General features: G+C 40.0%; 1 protein-coding gene across 2 annotated transcripts; it reads right to left on the bottom strand.

Annotated features, from left to right (window-relative positions):
* Nucleotides 1–71: 71 nt before the first annotated feature.
* Nucleotides 72–16010, bottom strand: cfap36 (cilia and flagella associated protein 36). 2 transcript variants are annotated; one of them, XM_038737986.1, is made up of 11 exons: nt 15646–16010; nt 15044–15108; nt 14784–14885; nt 8676–8790; nt 8497–8584; nt 6536–6695; nt 5016–5115; nt 3207–3388; nt 2314–2475; nt 1765–1872; nt 72–1239 (listed from the first exon to the last, which is right to left on the bottom strand). In XM_038737986.1, exons 1-11 carry the CDS (start codon nt 15749–15751, stop codon nt 1156–1158), a joined length of 1272 nt encoding a protein of 423 aa, XP_038593914.1. In that variant the 5' UTR covers nt 15752–16010; the 3' UTR covers nt 72–1155. The 2 variants fall into 2 exon arrangements, with proteins under 2 accessions (XP_038593914.1, XP_038593915.1); XM_038737987.1 differs by lacking the exon at nt 1765–1872 and having other exon boundaries at nt 15646–16005.
* Between the last annotated feature and the right edge of the window lie 336 nt (nt 16011–16346).

Genomic DNA, 16346 nt, shown 5'->3' with positions numbered 1-16346 from the left:
TGAGACCGGCTACTATGTACTGATCAAGTAACTGCAGCTTTATAGCTTATATATACACAGTCAGAGTCCAGTTCGTTTTTATAAAATGTGATTTATTAAACAACATACATGAAATACTGCATTCCTCTTGGAAAGTGACATACTGTTCCCTTGGCCCCTTTACAACAGTATTGTCATCAGTGTGCTCTTTAACTAGGATGAGCTGCTACAGTGTTGTCAGCTACACAATGTACCTCCTGACTGTTCCCTCTGGGAATGCTAAAAGTGGAAAACCAGACTGCACACTTGTGCTAGCTAATGTTGCCATCAACTCAATGTAGGACTCTGCCAATCAAGTCTTTTCACCAGCATTAACCCTTAACTCACTGATAAAACTCCAGGCCAGATGTGTCTTAACGTCGAGTCTGATTCACCACATGGTCAGTTTATTGCGTTTTTGACTGATGTCTGAGAAAACAATCTCGGGGATTTCCAACATAAGTCACTAGTTTACTCTATAGCCAGCAGAAACTCAGTTATTGTGATTTTATATCATTACTGAACAGTGTAGTGTTGCATAACACACATTTACACATCTATTGATAGTTATGCAATGCATTGGAAGATTTTTAGCAAGTAGTGTACATGCTGTGAACACATTTTCCAATTCAAACAATTCCAATGTGGCCTTTTGAGGGCACAATATAGTCCATTGATTTTGCACACAGAATTGAAACTCCAGAATGTCATTAAAGTAAATGTAGTGCACTATAGCAAATAAGGAGTGCTTTGGACACAGCCCAGGTGTGTGTAGTGATGAAAAGCAAAAATCCAGACGAGTCATCAGGAAGTCAGTAACACTGGCAGAATATTGCTTAACTGGTCCGTGTGCTTTTCAGTTCACTTGACAGACATGACCTTAGAATACTTGAGTGCTCTCTTATGAGTGGAGGCTGGTACATCCAAAATATAGGAGTTGTACATGCTTCCTCTGCAGGCAGCAATGAGAAGAACTTTGAGGAAGGAAGACCTTTTTATGTTTCTTTGGAAAAACCTTGATCTGTGTTACGCAAAGTGAATTTTCTGGTTGAAGGAGGCAGTGTAAAGGAAGCAATGTGTTTGATTTACAAAGTAAACAAACAGGTTATAAATGGGAATATTGCAGTTGGACAGAAGTCATTTCTTGATCACTTCCTCTTTGAGCTTGTCAGCTATATGTTTTCTCTTCTGTAGCTTCTTCTTCTCCTCAGCAGATATCTCCTGTGGATCAAGACCAGACCAGGCAGTATAGTCAACAACTGGGCAAAATTTCAAAGGAGTGAAAAAGCAGTGGGAAAGACTACTAAGCGGACGAAACAAAAACAGCTGATGTTGGGAGTATGCTATAACACACCTGTTTTTACATGGTTTCTAAAGTGGTATCATAATTAAATATTTATAAAGCTTTATACATCTGAAGAGGAAGTGTTGAAACATAAAAATGCTAGATTTCAATTCAAACCCCAAGGCATACAAATAGTGAGGTGGGAATGAATCTGCGGTGTAAATGACATCTCATTCCCCACAGTTAGTTTGCTTTATAAACAATTAACTGGCAGAAACGAGCTCAGACTGCAGTGTATTCCTTTTTCTGCGCTTGAGGGGCTTGAGGACTTTCAGTAAGTTTCTGTGAGACCATACGACAGAGACAGCGGGGAGGGAGTACTACGCAGCAAAACCTTAGCAACATACTAGGGATGAATGAGTACATGTGTTCACATCAGGCAGAGGCAGCTGATGGATCACCTTCTGTTTGGTGGAGTTAGCAGAGTGTTGTGCTGGAGGAGGAGTAGGAGATGTAAGAGGAGGTGGAGGGGTACAGGCCCCATTCCTCTGGGACTGCCCCACTGCCTCCTGACAGTCCCGGACAGATTACAGACAGGGGGAAGTGAAGAACAAGAATGCAATCAATAAGAATGGTTCAAAGAAAAAGAAAGAAGAGGAAAATGTGGGTTAAAGAAAATCCAGTGAAATTAAGGATGTTGTTTTTGAATTAAAAGATTAAAAAAAAAAAAAGAAGTAGAAAAGTATGGATCAAGTCTAAATGATTAGGTCCTGGCACCATTACTTACTGCGATTACTGAGAGACACAACTCAGTCAGTGTTAAAATGCAACTGTCTAATTTGTATAACTTCTATTCATAACTTTAATGGTCAAGATGAGGAAATAGTGAGTAGTTTACATCTGACATAAATATAATCAGGCCAGCAAAATGAAATTTTTTTTCCATATTAAGCCATGTTCTTCCACTGGCCAAAGTGACCCTGACCTCTTGTGATGAGAGGTGTAGTTACCGGGGTGCTGGTGGGTGTCTCCTCTCGTGTAGGTGTCTCCTCTGGTGTGGTTGTCTGCTTGGGTTTCTGCTGGTCTTTTTTCAGTGCATGCAGCTTGTCTCGCTGCTGACGCAGATATGCCACCCTCTGCTGGAGCTGCTCCTGCTGAGACGCTGATAACTCCTGGAGGGAAGTGGAGTTGAAGGTAAAACAGGAGGAGTGCAACTGAAACCATGCACAAGCATTATGAATTTTGCCATGTCAACTCTTTTTATGACAACTTTGTAAATGGTAAAAAACAAAACAAAAGTGTATTTATATGTTTTTAAAGTTTTAGTTTTCTAGAAACTCTTGAATTGTACTGCATGTGTATGTTAATTCAAATGCCATGATTGGATGAACTGTTTTGATTAGTTATGATAAAGATGATTTAACCCCAGAGTTGATGCAGTGCAGTTTTTATATCAAATTCTATGGTTTTTATCTCTAACACAGCATTCATAATGTCATAAGGTCATCTCTGCTGAGCACAAACTACAAAGCTGTTAAACTCCCCAGATTCCTGTACCATCGAGATTAAGTTTCATTATTTTCTACAGATCATCTCTAATGTGGTGGTGTGCACATTGAAAAGTATGAACTAGTCAGACACATTTCTTCACTGAATTTGGTCAACATCTTACTGTTAAACAAAATATAACACAACTGCTTAAACAAGGAGGAGGAACAACCTGCAACACAAAAAGCGGGCTAGAGACTAAAGTAGGAAAAAAACTTTGTTGTTCTGCAACATTTTGTCTCCGATGACAAACACTTTACAGGGACAGCCAGATTTAGCATGAGCACAATAAAGCCAATGAAGCATTCTGCATCTCACACATGATGTGCTGTATGTGGCAAGCTCACAGACTCACAGTATATGGCTTAGAGAAGCCAGCCTCCCTGTGTGCCTCCTCCAGCAACGCCTCAGCTGCAGTCCGGCTGCTACTGCTCTGCTCCTTGGCATCAGGACTGAGGCTGGCGGAGGGTTCACCAGACTTTACTGGAGCTCTCACTGCTGGAAGCACTCTGGACTCCATACCGTTACTGCCACAAGCTGAACACACATATTCAAATTCAGCTTTCTCGGGATGGTTGTGTGTTAAAAAATTGTATAATATTATTTAAAAAATTGTGTGTTAATAGTAATATTAGTTAAAGAGGTCATATTATGCTAATCTTTTGGTTCAAAATCTTATTTAGGGGTTGTACCAGAACACTCCGTTTTAGCTATGGAGTGATGCATCTTGCAAGATATTTGTTGGGAGTTGCACATGCACATTTAAGGACTTCTAGCCAATCAGAAGCAGAGTAGAACGGGTCGTGAGAAGCCGGCTTCGGTTCAGCTGTATATCCCCTTACCAGCTTAGCAACGTGGACTGGAGCAAGAGTTTCAGAGTGGTGAGTTATTAATCTGTAACAAATGTATCTTTCATCCATAAAGTTTTAACTGAGCTCTGTCTTTACATCACAGTAACAACTTTATGTCCGTTGACTGCCTGGAGGGTAGCTAGTAGTGATGGGCAAATGAAGCTTTTGTGAAGCAGTGAACCATCTGAGCCAATTGTTTCGAAAATGGGTTCATTACTCGAAGCTTCAGTTACAGTGACCTCTCCTGACGAAGTTCAAGGCTGCAGGTAAATTAGACTAACTGGTGGACAGGAGGCTTTTAATTACATACATGCACGCCCCTCCATGAGCAGTGCTGGAAAAACTACTTTACTTTTACACATTAAGACTGAACATCATGTTCAAATAAAGATTGATGAATGCATGTATTTTGTTATTGAGGAAAGAGTGCTGGGAAATATGGCTGGATGTCCTTGTGTAACTATGACAGGGGGTGAATGTGATTGATGGGGTGCACAAACACACTCAAAGCTTTCGAGACGATCGAGGCAGTGCCAGTGAATCACGTGAATGAACCGCGAACCAGTCGGTGATTCATTCAGTAAGTGAAGCAGTTGCTGCTTGGCACGTCACATGTCACATGATTTTTTTCGCACCAAAGCAAGCTTTGAAGCAGTGGTTCAATAGGATTGTAGTCCAGGGGTTTGAAGCGTGTATCGAAGCTTCACTGCCATCACTAGTAGCTAGTGTTTGGAAGGGAGAGGAGAGGCAGCAGGCGGACGTCTTGTCACTGTGTGCTACAGCTCAGTGTTTTTCCACCGTTGTTTTTTTTAGGGTGTGTCGGACTAGCCGCTTGGCGAGCATTATGACACACATTTTGATGTGATGTGACAGGGATCAAAGGGGAAAGGCTGGACTACAGGCAGTTCAGAGCAGTGTTTTCTATGGGAGATGGGAACTCCCTTTGGGGTGGACTATGGGCTTTTTCACCCTGCAAACCTATTACAGGCACAAAAAAGATATATAACTCAATAAAGGAGAGGGAAAAAGCAAAAAGAATAATATGACTTCTTTAAAGAATACTAGCAGTACAGGACTGCTCACATGGCTTACTTAGTAGAAAAACAACAAGAAACAATTTATCTCCAATTAATTTGTATCCAATTACTATCAAGTGGGGAATTTATCCTCACTTGATACATTGCCTGACAAACTATACTTTAGATCAAACGGCCACCAGTAAACCAGATAAGTGTAGTGGGGCATTTTAATAAAACAAAAACAAGAAGAGTTGGAGAGGTGGTGGTAAAGAGTTTGAAGCTTTTCTGGGTTACCTGGTGTGGGTGTAGACATGGAGCTGCTCTTAGCTGCACTTTTCACATCTCCAGGGGCTGCTGCCTTGCTCTCTTCGTTTCTCACAGGTTTGCTGTTGACCTGGAGGGAGGGAGTCACAGACATCAATACATGCTTACACTGCATCAAACGCAAACCCAATACTGCAACAAGCAAATGCCACTACAACACAACATAGAGTCCTCAGACTGTAGACTTGTGTTTACCAACAGAAAACGTCTGGAAACTGAAAAACTGCTTCTCTTTCTTTCCTTTTGCTGGTACCTGACCAGGCAGGCACCTTTCACTTCTGGTCAACTCAGCCTCTGATAGTTGAACTCTGACTGGTAACAAACCGGTGAGGGAACCTGTGGATAACTCAGTATGTGCTATTAAATGGGTTCTAAATATCTAAAAAACAATGTTTCACTTTAATTGTTAACAGCGTGTAAAATGCAAGAAACAATTCCCAGTCACCCTGCAGTCAGGAAACGTTTTTTAATCTATTTATACCACATGAGCAACCTAATTTACAACAAAGCTGCTAAGTGACAAACAGTAGCAGCAAGAGGTTATGAAACAGAAACACTATCTGCCATAAGGATGCACTGATACCTAGGTTTTGAATATTATGCCAACACTGGTGTCACATACAGTAGGGATGGCCTCGAAGCTTCTACAGATTATTTCATGGATGCATCGTTTAAGAAGTACTTTTGGTTGCCGGCGACCTCCCCCCATAATGGGTTCAGCTGTGTAAGTTGATAGATGACAGATATTTATTAGTCCTTTCGGAAATTCAGTGTCATACAGCAAACATCAGACCAACAACATCAACAGAACGACAACCAGACAACTGCTTTACCAACACAACCATCACCCGAGTGCTATACAAGTTATACTTGCAGCTCTCTCCGACACCCAGTTAACTCATGACTGTGACGTTACAACCAAAACTCACAGCCCAATCAGGCGGAGAACAACAAACGCACGTGTATACATTTTCAGCTGAGGATTGTGGCTTACTCTGGCTAGCCTCCAACTCAACAATCAATCATGATTCCCTCAGCTTTGGCCTAAGCATGGAATAAATAACAAATTGGAGACAGTGTCAAGCTATAAATGAACATGGGGGTTTAAGGGGAAAATGTATGTTGGCAAGGCCATTAAGCTTAGCCTAGTTGTTGACTCTCTCTCAACTCAACCGGTCGAGGCAGATAGCCACCCACCCTGAGTCTAGGTTCTGCTTAAGGTTTCTGCCTGTTAAAAGTTTTTTTTTCCCAACAAGTGCCTGCTCATGGTGGGAATTGCTGGGTCTGTGTAAAGAATATTATAAAGAGTACGGTATAGACATGCTCTATATGAAGAGTGCCCTGAGATTACTTGTGTTATGATTTGGCGCTGTATAAATAAAACTGAAAAGTTCAACAAAGGCAACACAGTGATGCTGCAGGTTTTACAGATGGCTGGTTCACAGGTGTTATTTGGTCTTATTTAGCTAATACAGCTCATGATGCCTCACCTTGGCAGTGTTGCTTTGTTGGCTGGGAGCAGAGGTGGTATTCTGGGCTTCACAGCTCTCTGCCATTGGCTTATCAGAGGAGCTGCTGGAGGTGGAACCACCCTCTTCCTCTAATAGCAGCCTCCTGGACATTTCCTCATCATACTCTTCCTTTGACTTTCTGAAGACAAATTATCAGAAGAGAAAAAGAAAGTGTCAAGTTTTATTACAGTTCAGTGTTAGATTTGTCTGAATTATCACCATGCATAAATTAGTCTAGACAAAAATAATTTATTTTGCAATGCTTGAAATATCTGAACTGGTCCTGCTACAGAGCGGGAGTATGTTTAGCATCCCAGCGTGATAAGAGCCTGGTTTATCTATAGTTAAGCAGATTCTATTGTCCATTTAATCTTTGGCTAACGGCAACCCCAGCCATAGCCTCTTCGCACTGCTGCCGTCTGTGGCAAAAGATACAGATTCCAGAGCAGCTTTTTTCCACCAGTCTCAGAGACTCCTAAATTCATCTTCAGCACTCCAACATGTAAAATTGTTTTATTTCTATGATTTGTTATCTATCCACCCATCTACTGTATATGCATGTTGTATATGTTTGCTTTTGTGAGTAGCATAAAGGGAACTACAACTTCATCTCGTTATACAACCCTAAATAAATCTACCTTGTACAAATGGACTAGAAACTGGAATCAGATACCAGCGTCAGGGATTCCCACATGCTAACCAGGCTATGCCCTGGCTTGCTCATCACAGAGATCACTATGGCACCACACAGATCCTTTAATTTGATTTACTTAAAAACTTAAATTGCCTTAGAGGAGACTTCTGCAAAGCACTTACCCGTAGGTATACAATACAGATAGAGAGAGATATCATTTAAAAGAGCAAGTAAAGAATGGTCTACATTTACACATTTTATGCACAAGATCAGCATGTCATCATGATAGGTATTCAGCAAAATTAAGCAAGATTTTACATAGAACAAAGAAATTATCCATGCATGATAATTATTCTCAGTGATGGTGATATATATTGTAGTAGTGTCATGTAAATGTATCAATGTCCAAAATTGAAAGTATAGTTACATTTCAGCATTTTGATCATATTCATTCCAGCTGTGACAAAAATCCTTTTAAGATTTTTATAGCATCCAAACACTGTTTTGATAGTGAAGCTAAAGATAGAAAGAAAAAGGCGGGGGGGGGGGGGCTGGATTTGAGTCATTGGTAGAAAAGGAAGTACATCTTCATTATTTAAAAAATTTACCTAAGGCTCTTCTTTCAGTGAATTAAGTTAATGCATGGGGTTTAAGTTATGTCTGTATAAAATGCAGACTTGAAACTTGAAAGTTGCAGAAAAGCATTGTATCGACAGAATATCTGGAAGGGTGGAATTGCAGGGTAATGCAGTGCTGATAAGCAGCCTTGGCATCCTGGTAAGATAAATGGGATAAAAATAAATAAAATTCTCAGTTGCTTGTTTAGTGTCAATCCCTCCAACCTAAATTAGCTGGACCCTAAGGAGCTTAACTGTGGTCCCATTAGACTCAGTGGCCAGGCTGCCACTAGCAAAATCCCATTAGAGAGCAGTGGCAGGAGTGTCTAGAAACCTGTGCACATAAATAAAGGCCTACATTTCACATACATTGTCCATGACAGCAGTCTAACAAAGCTGATTTTTGCCAACAATAACAGAGTAAAAAATCAACCCACATGAGAATAAGATATATGATATTGCCCAATGAGATATTGTGATAACGGTATTGAGTGAAGTTATTGTGCACCCCTAAATTCGGGGATCATATTTATTTGATTCTACCTTTGTATTGTCCATGCATGCTCAATTTTAACTTCACTTCAAGACCTGGGGAGGGCAGTCAACTGTGTGTGTGTGTGTGTGTGAGATTGTCTGTGAGTGATTGAGAGAGTCACAGAGAATAGGATAAGGAGAGACTAGTGACTTACTTGAGAACCTCCTGCAGGATTTTCATCTCTTGCTGCTGCAACTCTGTCATCACGTCCATACCATCAGTCAGACACTCTGGGAGGGCCCCTACACACACACACACACACACACAGGCATTTTACTTGCAGCTATATCAGTGGTGTTTTACTGTTTGTGGGGGGGTGTGGATCCTGCCTACCGTTCCTTTCTTTAATGACTCTGAGGGCTTGAAGCTGCAGCTCCATATTCTTGTGGACCATCAGTGAGCGAAACAGCTGAAAGTCATCTGCAGCCAGAACAGGCTGGAACACCGACTGAAAAACAAAAACAACTATATCTATGAAGATGAAAAATAACTGTGCCCCAAGATAATAATGAATGAATGCATGTAACGCAAATAATGAATCACAACTCAGCAGAGAGAAGCATTTATGACTGTAGAGAATAGGTCAGTATACACATCTATAGAAACCCAGTAAATGAGTGCTGATGTACTCTGAACATAGTGTTTTAATCATCATTCTCTAAATTAAAAATCTGTTTATTTAAATATCACATAGTCTTTTGGTAACAAGTTTATCCAGTAGACTGAGCCTTACTCTTGCACAGAAAAACAATCAGAAAATCTGATATGCTTGATTTTGAGTCAGCATTTCAAAAAAGGTTCTCCATTATTTTAAAAAAATGTGCAAATTGTGTGCTTGAATTTTCCAGAAACAGGTATCTGGCTACATGAGCGTAGCTAACCATAAACAATAAAACATAATCAATGTAGAGTTTAGGCTATTCTTGTTATTCTCTGTTAGCCACTTGTAGATCAGGACAGGTTTGTAGGCACTCAAGTCCTTCCAAAAACAGGGCATATACAGGAATCCTGAAGTAAAACTCAATACTTTTTAAGACCATTTCAACATATTTGACGACTGCCACGCCACTTTGACAGCAACACACATTTAAAAGGGGCATTGTGGAGTTTTTAAAAGAATTTAAATATATTTATAACATTTTTATTGAGTATGTGTGACCAGGTTGTAACCTCACCTAACAATTGAGGAATTCAACAACTTTCTCAGTTGCCTATAACAGCCTGTTTAGGCCTGCGTTTTTCTATGTGAAGGACTGGTCGGATTTCCTGCGAAAATCCATTGTCTTATACATAGGCTATGATGTTTATGTGTGCAATATTACTGCAATTCTACATTTCTACAATTCTTCTACATGTATTTATGTTGACTTTATGTATATCTACGTGTAGCACCTTATCACCACAGCAAATTCCTCATATGTGTAAAACACTACTTGGCAATAAAGCTCCTTCTGATTCTGATTCAAAACATGTGAAACACAGTGTGAATTTGTATTTTAGTTGGTTCAAACTAGATAATGTTAGCTTGCCTGCAAACGCCGACCAGTTGATAACTACCTGACATAGTTGTAACTTACTTTCAGGCATAAATATGTAAAGGGTATACTGTTGGTTTCAATCTGAAACCTTACTGCTAGAAGCCACTAAAAACTACACAACGCATCTTTAACTTACATTTACTATATTAGATTTTGAGACTGTAAAACTAAACAAGATAACTTTGTGATAACTTTCATCGACCACTGTATCAATACAACATAATTCAAATAGGCCAGATGGAAACAAAGCCGAAGAGAATAAATTGAGCGATGGATAACGTTGGTATTGTAGGCAGTGTAGCACAGACATTTGTGATCAACAGCTTCTGTCTGCATCCTAAATCTGATTTGTGTAAAACAGATTTTTAAAACAGATCTTTTGTAAAACAGATGTAAAACAGAACAAGGTCAACATGTTGCTCTCAGGAGGAGGAGGAGGAGGAGGCGGAGGCTAGAAGCAGCACATATTGGCACAATGGCATCCTGGCTCTGGCTAAATCTACATCTGTCAACTACAGTGGCCCTATCCACACCCTGGAAGAGGAGCTAGTATGAATGAGTGTATTAGTATAATATTATAACATTATATTAAAAGTATATTGTTAATATAATAGTAAACAATAAACTATAATATTAGTTCCAGTTACAGCTGTTTCATTTTGGGGTTGTTTTTTATTCATTAACTTTGTGCAAGAAAAACATCTGAAAAGTTTGATGTAGCACATCAGACTTTTTTATGTCCCGCTCCCTCCTGGTTGTGATTGATCTGTTCACGAAAAGTGACACTGACGAGCGCATCAGCTTTATGAAAAGTTGTGTTTCAATAAAAAAGGCACAGATGTGGCTAAATAGCCAGCTAAATACAAAGTTCAAAAAATATTTTTCTTTATTTTATTGTCTTATACTGACTTCATGTAGGCCTTCATTTCAGCTTCTATCTGAAACAAGCTGTAGATGCTCTTGTCTCTTTAAGGCCCTCCCTCTCAAAGCCCACAGTCTTCTGATTGGCCAAGACCTGAAGCGTGTCACCAGGCTGTTTTTGTCGCCGAGTGGTACAGACTGACAGACATAGCTCTGTGGAGCAAATGACCATATACGGAATACCTGCTCCGTCTAGCTCCGTGTGTCCTCAAGCAGAGCCGAAAAAGCTGTTTATAACAGAGCGTTCAGATCAGGAGGAAATATGAGGTTTTGGCCAACAGGGATTTCTTTTAAATACTTTACCCACATTATTTGAAGCTTTGACTGTGTTTAAAGCATAATAGGTCTCCTTTAAGACATTTTAAGACTTTTTAATGGCCTTAATTTTTGCAAAATTTATTTATTACCTTTTAAGACTTTTTAAGACCCCACGGACACCCTGAAAAATTAAGCTGTTTATAAACAGAGTGGCACTTCGACCTAATCTATCGTATCAGCTTCCTGTCTATAGGTAAAGCTCTGTCATCCATCTAGGCTAATGCTGGGCAAATCTTTCTGACCAACTTAAACACACGATCAGAGTACTTTGTACAACCGGGTCACCAGCTTCTCAGTCTCCATGCTCAGTTTCTCTCTTTAACCTCCTCACCATTTCCCTTTGTCAGCCTCTCTTATCTTACACTGTTTCTGTCTGAAGCCCTACAGTACATCCTGTAGGTTTGGGCTATCCTATTTTGTTTTCTTTACCTTCTTGTAAATTTTTCTTTGATGAAACAATTCAACAAAAAAAGGTGCTGTCAACTATTTTGCAGCAACTGGTCTTTTGTTTGCTACAATCAGAATCAGAAGGAGCTTTATTGCCAAGTAGTGTTTTACACATACGAGGAATTTGCTGTGGTGATAAGGTGCTACACGCAGACAAACATACAGTCAACATAAATAAATGTAGAAATATATAACTATGGAATGGAAGAACAATGTTGCAGATATATACATGTGCATTATTCTGGGTCTGTGCCATGCAGAAGTAAGGCAACGGAAGAGAATATTGTGTATATATAAATATATAAACTGACACATAAATATATACAACAACAAAGATCAACAAACATGAGACAGGAGGCCATTGCCTAGACATTGCTACATAAACCAAACCAGCCCAAGCCCTAAAACAAACATGTGCTCATGCTTTGTAGTACAAAGATTTCTAGCATAAGTGTAGAACTAGTTATATTCAGCATTAGAACTACTGAAGCTGCTGCATTGTATTATCTTGATATATAATAATAGGTATAGAGGTGTATTTTCAAATTGAAAATTCACGTGTAAATCTCTCTCATATGCTCTCAAACACACAAGCAATTTAAACAAGTTAAAGGAACATATTCATTATTAAGTAATTTTAAATCTGGACCATATTTTTTTATGTTTCTAGCTTTTTCCATCAGGACATTTAATTAATAAGGTAAAATTATGTTTCACTGATTTTCACTGCAAAGCTTGACAAAACTTCTGTTTTCTTGGAGCCCTATTATCCTGGACACAAAAGTAAAGCAAGCAATCTCATATAGTTGAGATTAGAACTAAAAATAATAATTTGCAATTACTAAAATAATGCCTGTTTCGCCTGACTGCATAATATTGTTCTCATTTTTATACAAAGTTTCTGCATGTGTAATCTCTAACAGGTGATGAAACCTCTGCATACTGCAATTTCTGCTACTGTTAACCTTTGAATTAATAAGAACTTGACCTGCTTTACAGACATTAAGTATTTATCTCAGTGGTAATTAATGAGATCCAAGTCTCCTGAGGATTGCAATGAAATCCAGATCTCCATCTCTGCCAATCTGGCACAGCCACATTACACCTATTGATCAGGACAGAGGAACATCTAATGATACACTGTTAACTTTTACACTGCAACTAATATTATCTTTTAAATTCTTATTCAACAAATATAATACACTTTTAAAGCATCATGTTATTTGGCAAGTTGCTTCACACACCCTGGGCAAACAGTTGCATCTTTGAATACTAATACACACAGACACAACACAGCGCTATTATTCATATCACCTTAATGTGATGGAAGTGCATTTTTGGTATGTGGGCTAAGTCGCACCTGAAACCCCAAAACCTTACCATATACACTCACCGGCCACTTTATTGGGTATACCTGTTCAAATTACTTGTTAACACAAATAGCTAATCATCCAATCACATGGCAGCAACTTAATGCTTTTAGGCATGTAGATGTGGTCAAGACAACTTGCTGAAGCTCAAACAGAGCACCAGAACGGGGAAGAAAGGGTATTTAGGTGACTTTGAATGTGGCATGGTTGATCGTGGCGGGCTGGTCTGAGTATTTCAGAAACTGCTGATCTACTAGGATTTTCACTCACAACCATCATTAGGGTTTACAGAGAATGTTCCAGAAAATATCCAGTGAGTGGCAATTGTGTGGACGAAAATGCCTTGTTGATGTCAGAGGTCAGAGGAGAATGGGCAGACTGGTTGAGATGACAGAAAGGCAACAGAAACTCAAATAACCACTCTTTACAACCAAGGTATGCAGAATACCATCTCTGAACGCACAACACGTTGAACCTTGAAGCAGATGTGCTACAGCAGCAGAAGACAACACCAGGTGTCACTCCTGTCAGATAAGAACAGGAAATAGAGGCTATAATTCACACAGACTCACCAACATCGGAAAATAGAAGATTGGGAAAAATGTTGCCTAGTCTGATGAGCCTCGATCTCAGCTGTGACATTCAGATGCTAGGGCCAGAATTTGGCGTAAACATAAAAGCATGGCTCAATCCTGCCTTGTATAAACAGTTCAGGCTGGTGGTGGTGTAATGGTGTGGGGGATATTTTCTTGGCACACTTAGGGTCCTTTAGTACCAATTGAGCATCGTTTAAATGTGACAGCCTACCTCAGTATGACCACAGTATACCATCTTCTGATGGCTACTTCCAGCAGGATAATGCACCATGTCAAAAAACTAATATCATCTCTTTTTGAATGGGACAGTGAGTTCACTGTACTGCAATCAGCTCCACAGTAACCAGATCTCAATCCGATAGAGGGATGTGGTGGAACAGGAGATTTGCATCATGGATGTGCAGCCGACAAATCTGCAGCAATCATGTCAATATGAACCATAGTCTCTGAGGGATTTTTCCAACACCTTGTTGGAAGTATGCCACAAAGGATTCAGGCAGTTCTCAAGGCAAAAGGGGATCCAACCTGGTACTAGCAAGGTGCACTTATAAAGTTGTCGGTGAGTGTATGTTCCATGCTTGCTACACAAGAGCATAAACATGCAAAAACAAAGATGAGCAGGCCAACAGGCACCAGCAGCAGGATTGAAAATTATTGAGGTAAGCCCACTGGTTTGCTAATAACCTTCCAAATACAAGTTTTACTTTCCAACTTCTCAGTAATACCTCCACCACCATAGATATAAAGGCTTACATTTTCAGACCAGTTCCATCTGTTTCTCTGTCTCTGCTTAAAATGTTGTGGCAACAATACAAACAGAAGAATCTCATGTCAAGTTTTAGGTACAGTTATGAAAACTCGAGAAATTCATGAAGAAGAATTAATAACTTCTGATTAAAACCCACTGCTTGGAACTGACCTGTCTTGACAATTGCACATACTGTATTTTCAGGACACTGTTTGGGTCACACACTTCAGCCTGACAAAATCAAGGCACTTAAATAGGACAGATCTAAATCTGTTTTAAAAGCATAAATGTGGTTGTATACTATTTCACAAACTGGGCTCTCATTTTGATGATTCATCAGAAAAACAAACATTGCTGCCTTGAAGGAGGAGACAGAGAGCAGATATGTATGTCACCACATAAAAAAGGACTATAACTGGGATTGTGTAAGAAAATCCCATGATTGGTCAATCCAGGTTAACTGGCAGGCTGACAGAGGTATGAGGACAGGGAGCTTAACTTACCTGCAGAGTTTTGGACTTGGCAAAAGGAGAGGTGCAGGCCTCCAGAAACTGCTGCTCATTAATGCCAACCTCCTGCATGTAATTATCTAACAGCTTCTCCACCTACAAAATCAAAGCAGCTTACATCAGCCCAGTCTGATGAGTCAGCAACATAAAACCACAAGTTAATAATGTTGATGAGGTAATGCATGCAAATGGGGCACAAATTTACATCTTTCAGTAAACATCTTTGACACATCTGGACCGAATGTTGTACTCACCAATTTCTTATACTGCAGATGGATTTCTGTGTATGATAACTTATTTTCATCTTCGTCATCAAAAACTACAAAAATATAGAATAACAACATGTAAATGTTAGTAATTCGGTATTTATACCGTGCACATAGACATTTAAAACACACTTAACTTACACCTTTATTTACCTAGCTATGTACACACTGGTAGTTTTGTAGCGTTACTTGCACACAAAAAGTGTATAGACAGTAACGTTACACGACCTCTTTAGTAACTTCTACCTAGCTAGCTAAGTTATCTTAGCGAAGTTACCTTTGCTGTGGTAACTTATGACTTGCTACCTTTATAACTTAGTCACATGTGTGCTTTGTGACATTCATGTCGAGGCAAATGTTCTGTAATTTGGATTTACTCGCAACAAGGCCGTGCATTAAGGAAAGCGCAGAGTTAGCAGGCGGTACAACAACAACATAATAGACTACAAATAACGATAAAAAAACATCGCAGTCACAAGTTAGCGTTAGCTTAGCCACCGCGCTAACGGTGCCCTCAGCTCTAGAAAGGCTTTAACGTTACTGTGTAGCCAGATGCCCAAGACAGAACATGGGGGATCACCTGTTCTTACCTGTGCATTTGTTTTCCATAAAGTCCGTGACAGGAATGAGCCATTCGGGACTTCCCAGGTAGCCGACGATGCTCTCTACAACCCACTCGCAGTCATCCTCAGCCATGTTGTCTGCTGCTGGGTAACGTAACGCAACAACAGCAGCACCAGAGAAGCGATGTTCTTCAGGTCGGTGCGTCCAGCTCCACTACACCAACTCAAACAGATGGAAAAAGACATCTGGTTTATCGTCCTTCATAAACTATTCCCCCATGGCCCATCACAGTGGCTGGTTCTCCGTCTCTTGACTGGACGGGGCCGTCTCCGAGAAGAAAAGCGCACTCATGAATTTGCAGCCGAGTCTGGTAACGCCTAATCAGTTGCTAAGGTAACTGTTACGTCAGTGGGCTGCTGCTCGAGCCCACCAGCGGTTCAGTCGGTAGTGTGCCCGCCCCAGGAGCCCTTTGCAGAATGTCTTCCTCTGTCTCCACCTCATTTCCATCTTCTCTATCTGTCCTATCCAAATAAAAGCCCCCAAAATAATAATCTTTAGGAAAAAAACAAGTAGGATACCAACGCCAGCCACAGGAATCTCTCACTTTCACTTAATTTCATCATACCATCCTTTCCCTGTGTTTCAGCCGTATGCAAGCACAAAGAAATACTGTTGCTGCTTGTAAACATTTATGCAACATTTTAGTTTTAAACTATAGCCTATCCTT

Source organism: Micropterus salmoides, unplaced genomic scaffold (genome assembly GCF_014851395.1).
Source record: "Micropterus salmoides isolate LMB-PRFRI ecotype aquatic unplaced genomic scaffold, ASM1485139v1 Ms_hic_scaffold_22, whole genome shotgun sequence".
Classification (NCBI taxonomy): Eukaryota; Metazoa; Chordata; class Actinopteri; order Centrarchiformes; family Centrarchidae; genus Micropterus; species Micropterus salmoides.
Note: the sequence above shows the minus strand (reverse complement) of the source record. Positions and strands in the feature narration are given on the sequence as shown.